The sequence below is a fragment of the Camelina sativa genome, chromosome 9, assembly GCF_030686135.1.
Source record: "Camelina sativa cultivar CO46 ecotype springtype chromosome 9, ASM3068613v1".
In the NCBI taxonomy this organism is placed as follows: domain Eukaryota; kingdom Viridiplantae; phylum Streptophyta; class Magnoliopsida; order Brassicales; family Brassicaceae; genus Camelina; species Camelina sativa.
This window is the reverse complement of record NC_141888.1, coordinates 11495413-11507843: the sequence shown is the minus strand read 5'-3', so window position 1 is coordinate 11507843 and position 12431 is coordinate 11495413. Positions and strand designations below refer to the sequence as shown.

The 12431-nt window shown below is 31.4% G+C and overlaps 2 protein-coding genes and 1 long non-coding RNA gene across 3 annotated transcripts; all 3 read right to left on the bottom strand.

Annotated features, from left to right (window-relative positions):
• Window positions 1-446: 446 nt before the first annotated feature.
• Window positions 447-1757, bottom strand: LOC147938089 (uncharacterized). Its single transcript, XM_087465461.1, has 6 exons — window positions 1629-1757; window positions 1268-1532; window positions 965-1058; window positions 737-879; window positions 583-667; window positions 447-501 (listed from the first exon to the last, which is right to left on the bottom strand). Exons 1-6 carry the CDS (start codon window positions 1755-1757, stop codon window positions 447-449), a joined length of 771 nt encoding a protein of 256 aa, XP_087321587.1.
• Window positions 1758-2182: 425 nt separating this feature from the next.
• On the bottom strand, window positions 2183-7433 carry LOC147938088 (uncharacterized). The gene is made up of 10 exons (XM_087465460.1): window positions 7370-7433; window positions 6964-7140; window positions 6438-6876; window positions 5433-6358; window positions 5115-5339; window positions 4800-4902; window positions 4500-4708; window positions 3642-3806; window positions 2852-3277; window positions 2183-2760 (listed from the first exon to the last, which is right to left on the bottom strand). Exons 1-10 carry the CDS (start codon window positions 7431-7433, stop codon window positions 2183-2185), a joined length of 3312 nt encoding a protein of 1103 aa, XP_087321586.1.
• A 680-nt stretch (window positions 7434-8113) lies between these two features.
• LOC147938087 (uncharacterized) lies at window positions 8114-10183 on the bottom strand. Its single transcript, XR_015565335.1, has 8 exons — window positions 10035-10183; window positions 9571-9900; window positions 9396-9480; window positions 9190-9319; window positions 8935-9116; window positions 8732-8857; window positions 8472-8630; window positions 8114-8381 (listed from the first exon to the last, which is right to left on the bottom strand). It is a non-coding gene; the product is annotated as an uncharacterized LOC147938087 (long non-coding RNA).
• Between the last annotated feature and the right edge of the window lie 2248 nt (window positions 10184-12431).

The following is a 12431-nucleotide window of genomic DNA, read 5'->3' as shown; positions in this document are numbered from 1 at the left end:
ACCGGGAGCATGTGATTGTGGGCTGACTTGTGGTGTTATGAATTATTAGATTTTAGTTTGATTAACTAGGGAGGTACCCGCGCTTAAAGAGCAGTATTAAGATTTTAATAATAATTGTTTTGTTACTTTATAATATGTTATTTTTCTGAACTAATTTTCTTAAAGTTTATAATGTTTTATTGGATTATAAATACATTTTTGTATTTGCATATATAGTAAAAGACTTATATCACTGATTCAATAAGTAATACCAAAATTTTGTAAGAGCGTAAGCAATTTTCAAAAGTTCGATATTAGAATGTATTATCTAAATTACAAAATAAAGTTTAGAGTAACGGAAAGTTGGATTTGAGTAGCGGTTAATATAAAAACTAAAATATAGAGTCCTTCAAATAGAAGAAAAGAGACAGCCAACATCCCATTCTTTACATTTGAGTTGCTGAGCTTTAACCTTGTTGGTTCATCACATGTTTTATATAATAACGCCCAGCAAATTCAGTCCTGCAAATATACAAATTGTTTTAAGAAATTTGACTTTAACATCATACAGAACTTAATTTCATAAAAATAATTACATCTTACATAGCCTGATGATGTTCCAGTCTTTCGTACTCTGGTTTTATGAAGATCTTCGAAGAGTTCAAGGTATTTTCAAGACATGGTGAACCTATGGACATTTAGAATTTTAGGTAATTTTATTGATTACCTTATGATAATTAAAACTTATGTTACATACCTTCATATTCTCCAACCCTCATAAACCGCATTACACAGAATACATGTTCGGATTTGTATATGAGATGGCACCCGCTTGATTGGCAGATGGTCCTGAATTCAGTAGCGTAGTTGTCTTTGAGACGACACTTCACAGTCTCACACCTACATGTTTATCAACTCAATTAAAATGTTGACAGAAACTACTTTGAATTGTAACAATCATAAAGGCAAAGTAAATATCTTGTACCTGCCATTCAACAATGTGAGAACAACTTCATTAATATCAATGATACTCCCAGGCCTTCTTCTATCTTCCACATCCATTATACACGCACAAACATCTAATTTGGGAAAATAGAGAATATAGGTTTTCAAAGTGTTGCTAATCTATTATTGGTAAAGTGTTATTATTCCTTTTTTATGTGAAGAACCAATACAAAAAGTTTCATAAATCCTAAAATTAAGAATCTACTTTTCAAACACAAAGATACCAATTAACTATATAGACGGATTGTTTCAAACTAATATAATCAATTTAAGAAATACTTACCGAAAGTTATGGGATGATCTATTCTTCCATGTTTTATGTCATCCAAATCCTCGAACCTAAAGTAATTCTTAGGACTCAATGATTCGAGCAGCGTCATTGTGGTTTGACCCATAAATTTAATCTGATAGGGGTGATGAGTATTCCTTTCCTCCAGGGTTGGATAGATCACTTTGAAATCTCTAATATTGTACCACTCACCATCGTATATATATTTCGGGAGGTTAGCGAGTGTATCGTTCAAATAAGGATCTTCAATTGTGTCACCCTTCACAGTTTAACAAAATTTTTGTAAGAAGTCTTATATACAACAACTGTTAGAACTCCAAATTAAAGTAAAAATCATTCAGATAATGACTCTAACCTTTTGATCCACAAGGAGCAGAACTCGTTGTTTGAAGAACTTTCTGACTGTCCAAGAGTGTAATACCTTGACGTTGATACACCAATTAGTTCTTTCGCGAACTAGATCAGCAATACAATCGAATTTCATGATTTTCTGAAATTAGGTTTTGCTTGATTCTTCTATGTTATCGAAAACAAAAAGGAGATTTTTGATTTGTAAGAATACAAAGAGTCACGACTAACCGTTGCGTCTCAATCTTTTTAGTTTCTCACTTTAGTCTGATTATTTTTAATTATAATATTTTATAAATAAACACAGTTTTAAATAAGGTTTATCAGATTTGTATGTAGAAAATATAATTTATGTTAACGTGTTTAAGATGTTTATACGTACTCAATTTTCAAAACTTAACACTTGGATATTAAGATGTTTTTACGTACTGATTTTTAAAAACTTAACACTTGTATATCGATATTTTAAAAGGTAATATCATTAAGGGGAAAAAACTGAGAATCAGATGACAATATTATGGAATGGAACGTTATAGTAGATATTAGATGCTTAAAAGAAAATCATATATTTTCAAAGACTTCTTTAAAAACCACATTAAGGGTTTTGTTCTCACATTTCCCTTCTTCATCTTTAATCAAAATCTTCAATCCTTTTCTGCTTGTTACTCTGGAAAATGCAACGTATAGTTGTCCATGTGTAAATACGGGCTTGGGTAGATACAATCCAACAAGTTCCAACGTCTGTCCTTGGCTTTTGTTTCTAGTGATCGCAAATGCAAGAGCAACGGGAAACTGACGACGCCTCATACGAAAGGGAAACTTTGCATCCGGTGGCGACACAAACATCCTAAGGATAAGAACTTTTTTGTTGACGTTTCTTTTACCTGTTACAATCCTTGTTTCAATAACATGATTCGCCATTTGTGTAACAATCAATCTCGTACCATTGCATAAACCTCCCTTAGGATCAATATTCCTAAGCAACATGATAGGTGCTCCCTTTTTTAGCGTCAGAACATGGTTAGGTAATCCAGAAACGTGAATGCTGTTTAAGAATTCTTGAGTGTAGATCATATCGTCGTATGCACTTGTATCGGAAGACTCGATGCTGTCTGAACTCAAATACTGTCTTTCTTCCACTGGATATAATAAAATTCAAATAAGTAAGTGTTTATATTGAATTTTGTTTGCAAAAAAAATATTTTTAAAAAAGTTGCACTCTTAATTTACCTAGAAGTTGAGAGAGCATATATTGATTTATTTTATCGACATCATCATTTCTTGGACTAAGAATAGCGCTTTCGTAAAAGAATTTTGCATCGGTCCTTGTTGCAAATGATGGACCGTATATCTGTTTAACAATTGCTTCTATAGGACTATCACATGCAACAATCAATAAATCCTCGGGTATTTCTATTTCTACCTCACCATTGTTAGGCTCGTTGATCTTGCCATCCCCAATATCGAGTAGCCATTTGGAAAACGTAGAGAGAGCATCTGCATCCTGACTATTTTTCGCCTTGCGAAGCCTCATGTTTTGTGTAAGCCGAAGTACTTTACAACTATCCCAAAGCAATGATGAGTTTATAGAGGCTAAAACTGTTCCAACTCTCCCAGCCTCTGGCACAACCGGTAAAATTTGTCTAAAATCACCCCCTAAAACAAAAACTTTACCTCCAAAAATCCGATCACACTTCATAATATCTCGCATACTCCTATCCAAAGGTTTCGAAACAAAATTTGTTCATCATTGGAGCCTCATGCCATGTAATGAGCTTTGCTTCTCTAATCAACTCGGCAACATGTGATTTACCATCTATCGAACATATTGTAAATTCATCCACATGGATGGGTATACCAAATCTAGAATGAGATGTCCTACCACCTTCCATAAGTAAAGCAGCTATACCACTCGATGCAACATTAAGAACAATATCATCCCTAGATCGAATATCAGCGCCAAGAATACTTCACAAGAATGTTTTTCCGGTACCACCAAATCCATGAACAAAAAACATACCTCCCTTGTTACAATTCACAGCTTCAATAATTTCTAGGTAGACACTTCGTTGCTCATCGGTCGACATACGTAACCACTTGTCTAAATTCTCTCTTTGTTCATCACGACTGTAGTTTCTCTCATCTATTAGAAGCCTATTGTCATTATTATCAATCACAGATTGATCTGTTTAGGCATATTCACAATAGTTGTCAGAGAGCTTCCGTTGGACCGCATAATTATTTCAATCTCAGATAAGCATAAGTTTGTTATCTGTTCCTGACTTAACATTAGACCTGCATTAGGGATAATTTTTTTTTAGTTGACATATTTATGATCAGAATAATAATTGCATACGTTAGTGTAGATCAGTAAATTTTAGAAATATTATTATATTTATTTATTTTTTTAAAACTAAATACTTATTGTGGTTGTTCGTACGGTTCCTTTGCAAATACAAAATATCTTCGCACAATATGTCTTTTGTAGCGAGCCAGAGATCGAGAGGCACTGAAAGACTTTTCGAAAGCAATAGTATGACAAACAACTTCCTTAGAAACGGCCCAAAACACCACACACTTGCCTCTTTTATAGCTAGAATATATTCTTTGTCGTCATCCAATAATCCCAATGCAAAGCATGCATCTTTAAATTCTTTGTACAGTTTACCTTTTACCGTTTTTAAAAAATCAAAACTTGTGGCCCCTCGAACTGTATTAAGTAAAACTCTCAAGTAGTACGCCGGGCCTATCGAAGGTGGTACATATGTAATTCTACCTATTGCAAAACTTTTTCTTCTTTCAGATCTTCGTTGCCAGATTTTTTTACTATTAATCCACACAAACATATTTGGAAATTCAGCATAAGTGAGACTTCTACCTTCCGGATGTTTTTTATTGCATTCCATCCAGGCCAACAGTTTAGATCTTCTGGCTGAACGCTTCATTACATCTGCAATAGGATCATCTTCATTGTAAACTACCAATTCCTGTCCAGGAAGATGAAACGGAAGTATCTCAACAGGAGTAGTACGATAGCAAATCGGAAAAGCCAATATTGGCCAAGCTGCTTCACATGCGGAGACATATCTAATAAAGAATAATACTACTAATAAATATTAAATTATTAGGGTTTACACATATTTTCAATTAGACATATGTGTTAAATAAATAGGCATACCTGCAGTTATAGTATTTCTTGATTTCATTATGATCGTCTTCCTCTCCTACGTTAGCTCTAATATAATCTGGCCCTTTGGTAATGTACTTGAAAAGATATTTCACTGAACGTGACTGATTACACCACTCAACATTAATATGAGCACGATAACGGATAGACAGTTCCCGGTTATACAGAATAACAAAGCTGTTATCACAACAAAACCTTTTTTATGCACGAATCTCCCGTTTTTCCTCCGTTTGTATATTGGATAACCAGCATCGTCAACGATAGTATTTTCTATGAATGGTTTTGGAAAAAATTTAGTGCACGTACCATTTCTCATGCAAACACTTCCTCTGTTATGAATACCACAAGGTCCATGAATCATAACATCAGAGACAACTTCATATAAGTACTTGTCCAGTTCTTTGTCAGGAATCTCAGCGCTTATGAATTTATCAATGTCTTCTGGTGTACGCATTTTATAGTCTCGATGCAAGAATAAAATAATGTGTGCATGAGGCAGTCCTCTCTTCTGGAATTCTATTGTATACATAGCTGCACACACACACCAGAAAGCCATTGTTAATAAATTTGGGTTTTAATACTAAAACGTATATAAAGTCGATTGATTAATAATATGAAACATACCAGAGTTTATAACACCAAAAGTTTTTTCTTTAGTCACTTGTTCCATTAGTCTATCAAGCTTCATCTTAAAGATCCGGCAGCAAATATCTGGTCTATCTTCTTGCTTAAGATTATGCCTTGTTAGATATCGAACAACTTCAGGCCATCTGGGATTGCAAGTAATTGTTATGAAAATATTGGGGAAACCATAGAACTTGCAAGTAGCCATCGCGTCTAAATAATATTGCATCATATAACGTTTTCCACCTGTAAACGATGAAGGAATGTAGATCCTTTTACCGTGTTCTGCAAGATCTTCGTTTCCTTGATTAACAGCTTCAACTATCTTATCGATTCTTTCCGTCCGTAGTTTGCTCTGGTTAATGGAAATATATTTCAGTCTGTTGGATTCTATAGTTGTGAGCGCATCTACCAAAAATTGCTGATATAATTTTCCGGACATCACAATCGCTGAAGATTCTTGATATCTCTCAAATATACGGAAAGCATAAAATTCTCTCATCGAAACTGTTTTCCTTTTTCGTCCAGCCGTATCTACAAAACCAATGTCAATACCTAACCTGTAACCATCCTCTCCATATGGAAACAATAATAGATATTGAAGTGGCAAGTAAGCTGGATGGAGTTCACTAATTCTCTGGAGGCCGCCGGAACGACTTTCTATAACAATGTTGCGCTTAAATACTCCAGTACTGAAATCACCTGGTATTAATCCAGCTACCTCATTGCATGTAGGTAGATTATGAGTTCTTGCATCAGCAGTCCTTTCTGCAGGAATTCTTAACCTCAAATTTGTCACGGTATTTGTTAAATCAAATCTTTCTCGAGCCGACCTAAATGCCTGTACATGCGGATTATGATTATCAAGTATCCTTTTTAGAAGTTCTACAGTTGTTTGTCTTATTTTCTCGGTAGATCCAGATGTTCTTGCAAGGGCAAATAAAATTTCAAAACATTAGCAACACACATCAATATAATCTTATATTTATAAGCTATGAAACTGACCCAAATGCGTTTATCCTGTTAGGTACTTCATTCTCTACGTCATGTATATAAAGTTGTAAGAACGTCAGTTTTTCTCCAGGTTCAGGTAAAATATCTCCGATACGGTGATAGTTTTCTCCACACATCTGGAACACATACGGCCCTCTACCATTATTAATAGAATGGTTTATTTTCCCACCTAATGACGTGAAGGAAAACATCATATTGTATGCTCTTATATTTTCACGGAAGTTGTCACTTCTATCATCGCGATTGTATAACAACGCCGATAATCTATTCGGTGGAGTTTTCAGCTTGGGAAGTTGGACTCTCCCTTTTTTACAGCACATTGAAAAAATTGGTTTCGCCTTCTTTACTCGCTTGTTTAACCGTTCTCCGAACCATAAATATGCTCCACAATTTTCACATAAATACGAAGGATCTCCTTCATCATAATAACCTGATAACATTAGTAATACAAAATTAATTAACCTAGATATATATATTTTAAATTATTTCAAAAATTATGATTAGCTTTTTAAAATACCATTTATTTGTAATCCAGATGTTACGGGTGTGAATTCATTTGTTACACTATGGGTAGTACGATACTCAGTATTAGATTCATCATTTGTGCTATCAGAATCACTATCGTTAGTTGACTCAGAGTCAGAAACAATAAAACATGCAAAATCTTCATGCATCAGAGGCAACATCGTAGGAACTACATATTTGAACACAAAAATATGTTTTAATAAAAATATTTAGTATATACTATAACATATGGATAGAAACGACCTTCATTGCATCGTGGAACTTTTTTTGATTTAAGAATTTTCGTTCTTTTCACCCTTGCATGTTTTGAGTTCACTTCTGAAAATAAGTTCATACGTTTGAACATTAATTTAAAATCAAAACCTATTTTTATATACCAGAAACTGAATATTATTTACCTTGTGCATTCACGACATGAATCGGATCCTTCTTTCTCCGTATTGGTAATTTTGCAGGTCTCATCGTATGCATACAGTCGAAACGTTCTGCGTTCTTTAGAAATATGTAAGATTAGGTCTATAATATTCTTTATTTATATGATTATCAGAAGGTATAATCTTCGCATTACTATAATTTCTGTAAATATTTCCACAAACGGATAATAGTATCACATAATATCAATATCTCAAAAAATCACATAATATCAATATATCAAAAATGTCAAATTAGCATTTATTCAATTATCTTTACATAAATTCACATAATAATAAAATGACATCATATTTTTCCTTTTTATTTCGTTCTATAATATTTTTTATTATATTATGATCAGTAGGTATAATCTTCTAACTACTATAATTTTATTAAATATTTTAACAAACGGATAACAATATCACATAATAATATCAATACCACAAAAATGAAAGATTAGCATTTATTCAATTATCTAAACATATATTCACATAATAAAAAATTTAATCTATGAGAAAATATCACCAAATTTCCGATTTTATTAGATTATGTCGTATCTATGCAAAATGATATTTATTGGAACATGATTAATATTCATTATCATATTTTAATTTATTAAATGGTATGATTCAGAAGCAACAGTGTCTCGTTTATATTAGTGACTCACAAAAATTTAGAGTTTCTATAATTTCAAAATTTATAAATAATAAAAAATCATACACTTATCAACGTAAAAAAGGCCTGTAGTTTATTTTTTTGAAAAAATTCCAAATCATATATTGTTTTTAAAATAATCATAACATAATCATAATACTAAGATTGCTTTTCAATCTTGATCCTCTTCCTAGTAGTCATGCTATGACCTTGTACGACTTCTTCATTGATTCCAGACAGCTCCCTCTTTGACGAAAGACATGTTGATTCCTCCGACGTAAGTTCTAGAATTTGTTCATCTGATTCTAGTTCTTGATAATTATCATTAGCCTTTCTGTAAGTTTCCTACAAAAATTTTTAAAGAATAAGGATATAATGAATTACAAAAATTAATCTAATAATCTTTTAGAATACACAATTAATTTAATATGTTACCTTGACAAACTGGTTGACCATATCTTCTTTTTCCCAAAACTTTTCAACAACATAAGAAGCCTTGTCACTCTTCAAGTTAGCATTTGTGACATAAATTTTAAAGAGCATTGTCTTCCCGATTAGAGCATAAAGACAAACGGGCATAATGTTTTGATCGTCCTGAGCATTGTTCCAAATTTGCAAGAAAAGTGCGTGTTACTATAGATTCTTTGAAATTTATATTCTGATAAAAGTACAATGTTTATCCTGTTAGAACGTACCTCGGCAATTTGAGAAACTAATTCATCAGCCTTTTTACCTACGAATAGTTGGGCTAGACCATAAAAAAAAAAAGCAGCTTAATCTTTGGAGAATTTCCATACAAAACGTGTAGTATGAGTTTATACCTGAAAATACATAAAAGAAATCAAATGATCAACATATTCACATGAATTAAATTATAAATATATTAAGTAACACATACTTGTAATCAACTTCTTTGACATCGTCATCGCAAACACCACAACTATATAGACGTTTTTTCCCCTTGTCAGATTCTAGTGGATATGGTTGAATCTTCTTTCTACATTCTTTGCATGCAATGTAATACCACTTAGGCACTGTCCCAACCGAACAGATCGTTCCAATTGTCACACATGTACGAACCTAAATATACACAATCATGATTAATATTTTGTAATTTTCATTATTCTGAACACTGTATTTAGATTAACAATACCTCTAATGAATATAGGATGTCGTCGATAGTCATCTTTTCATTTTTCATGAAAAACTCCTCATACAAAGTTACCTTTGGCTGTATATTCTCCTCATTGTGAACCAACTAAACAACGCTAGTGTTTGGCATCCTTTAAAAAATGAAAGATAAAAATGAGAATACGTTTAGTTATGTATAGCGCATAACTGATCTCGAAAACTAATTACATTTGTCGGAATTTTTTGACTGCGGGAATTGATGGATTTAAGTGAATATATGGGGTGTTGAATGCATTTGATACACTGTAATTGCCTGCGAAATAATTTTAAAATTTATTAAGAAGATGATAATTAAACAAATTAAATCACAGGACACTAAAGGACTAAATAACATTAACAATACCTTTCCACTCTTTCAAACATGCAAATCTAATCACACACACTACAACCGAGTCTTTGTGTTCTTTTATAGAAGCTTCAAAAGTTCTAGCAAGATCACCCCATATTGTACAACTTTATCGGTCACCACTGTAACTCGTGCTGGAAGATCATCACATGGTTTAACTATGGTGGTTCTATAGAACACCATCTTAAATCCCAAAGCACTTGTCCTATAGTCACCGTCATAATCGACCAAACTGAAAGTATCGATTATTTTCGAGTCACCAATATTGATCTGGTTATGAAATTTCTTCACCAATGCATCCTCAATAGACGCGTGAATTCTTGTTCCCTAAAATTTAAAGCAGTCGTTAATATTGAATAAAAATCAAGATTAAGGTGTAGAAAAGCTTTATAAACTATTTACGTATTTGTTAACAAAGTTTTTAAGTATATCAGAAGTGAAATTATAAAACCGAAACAAACCTCATCATCGACTAAAACCATCTGCAGGGATTTGAATGCTTTCCAAAGTCTTATCACACGAACCCTGATCTTGTAGTGATCCAGAGCAGGATTGATCTCGTTAATGTTAACATAGGGAGAAATAATGGTTTGTTTGGAGGCCATAATGAATAATTTGTTTTTAAAAAGAATCGCTGAAGTTTACACAATGTTTCAATGTGTATCACTATATATAGAGCACGCAATTAATGATTTTTACATTTTTAATTAATAGGATAATATTGAAATTTTAATTTATCTTCCTTTTCAGAATCATTTTAATAATTATTGTATTTAAATTTTGTTAATATAACACTTTTAGATGATAAGAATATAAATATGAGGATAGTTTACTTTAAGATAATGGTAATAATATTTAATTAACAATTTTGTAACTATATCATGATAATAATGAAAGAATCAGTCTCGAATCATTATGATTATAGAAATTTAAATATAAGTGATAATCAAACTCTTCAAAATTACCTTTACAGTATCCTTTAATAATCGTGTAAATATATTATAACTAAATTCGATCAAAGAATATTTAAAATATTTTACAAATTTAATAAATACATATTCTCTAGCTATATAATAGACTTATTGTCATTCTTGCGTTATAATAAAATTATTCGAATATATATTTAAGAATATTATAATAACTATTTACGAATAATATAATTTTAATATATATAATACAAATTGTAAATAAAGAACTTATATGTATAAAAAAATATGTGATCTTAAAATGTATAATTAATATTAGTAAATCTTATTTCAAACTGAAAACCATAAAGCTCAAATTATTGAATGATTGCATATCAAATCCAAAAAGAAAAAAACTTTAAATTATATAAATTCAAGATTCCACGTCAATTAAAAGCTCTTCAACTTCAAAACTATAAAAATCAAGATTCCATGTCATCAAAGGCATCTCTCATCTGCGTAACCTGCAGACATGGTGGATTTATCATCACTCTTGTACAATTATGCGCCGTTGTCACCATGATTGAATCTATAAGAAGCAAAATGTAATTTTTTATATTAAACTATTAAAACTGATTAAACTATAACTAAATATATATAGCTATAAAATGATTATAAACCTTGATTTCTCTCAATTCTTGCAAAGTGTACAACACATATGATATCACCAACACAATGTATCCAATCATTAAAGAAATCGTTCGCATAAGGTTTTGGTAATCGGCATGACAATCGATCACCCCTACATTAAAATTTTTAAAATTTAGTCAAAGTGTGACAACATAATCTAAGTTTAATATATTAAATTTTAATAACATACTCGATATTTTCCCAAAACAAAGAACAACTCATTCCATTCTTTGTCGGGAGGACCTTCCTCGAAGCGATTTCCAACCCGCAATACTCTTCCGATGATATCTACAAAATGTATAAAGTTACAATTAATTATTGTTTTAAAATTATAAATATATATAAAGTTATCGTTTCCCTTACCAACACAATAAGCACATTCTAAATAACCACTCTTAATATCATTAAATGATACAAAAGAGAAGAATTGATCTGAAGACAAAGCAGTAATCTTTCTAAACCATGTTATGGTTCTCCAATGTATCATAAAACGATGATCAGTTGGTCTAAAATTCCCGGTAACTTTGCATAGTGAGAAACTTGCCAACATGATCCAATCTCCTTCGTTCAAATCGTTTAAAAAAATGTCACGAAATCTAGGACCCATCAAAGCGTGTATTTTTTGGCCCTGCGAAAATTATTGATTAATTAATATATGTAAAGAATATGTTAATTTAGGGAAATATAACGTAGAAAATACCTTTTCATCAACCAAAATCAGATCAGACGAATTGTAGAAAGGATGAATACACTTAAATTTTCTTAGAATCTTTACTCTAATTTTCCACTCATGAATGAAAGGGTTTAAGTTGTTCAATTCAAAAAAATGGTCTTTTTCCCGATTCTATTCTTTATAGCATTCGAAAGTAGATTAGCCATGATAGCATAAACTGGTTTGAGACGAAACGTAAAAATCTATGTTATTAAAGTAATTATTATTTATGTATAGAGCTTAGCATGTATTTTAAGGTCTATAAATATAAAAATATAGATTTATTTTTTATTTGTTTTTGGAAATTTTCATCATAAGATAATGTCAATAAGCATGAAAATTATATCATCGATAATACTTTAATGGTATTTTTACCATTTTTTGGGGATTCGATTATTATATCTCTCCGTTTATTCCTGCATTGATATTTTTTATGTTATCAATAAACATATTCTTCTATTTATTCCTTACTTTTTTTTTTCTGTTAAAATTTACAATTCTATTATCACCGTATATATTTTGAATCAAAGCTAATATTTTATATATGTCCA

Bases quoted from the DNA above. Each gene is read 5' to 3' on its own strand.
- LOC147938089 (XM_087465461.1), bottom strand. From the start codon at position 1,757: ATGAAATTCGATTGTATTGCTGATCTAGTTCGCGAAAGAACTAATTGG. The intron at 880-964 runs GTACAAGATATT...ATAAACATGTAG, and splicing joins CTCACATTGTTGAATGGCAG to GTGTGAGACTGTGAAGTGTC. The intron at 668-736 runs GTATGTAACATA...AAATGTCCATAG, and splicing joins GAGGGTTGGAGAATATGAAG to GTTCACCATGTCTTGAAAAT.
- LOC147938088 (XM_087465460.1), bottom strand. From the start codon at position 7,433: ATGAGACCTGCAAAATTACCAATACGGAGAAAGAAGGATCCGATTCAT. The intron at 6,359-6,437 runs GTCAGTTTCATA...TGCCCTTGCAAG, and splicing joins AACAGGATAAACGCATTTGG to AACATCTGGATCTACCGAGA. The intron at 5,340-5,432 runs GTATGTTTCATA...GTGTGTGTGCAG, and splicing joins TTTTGGTGTTATAAACTCTG to CTATGTATACAATAGAATTC.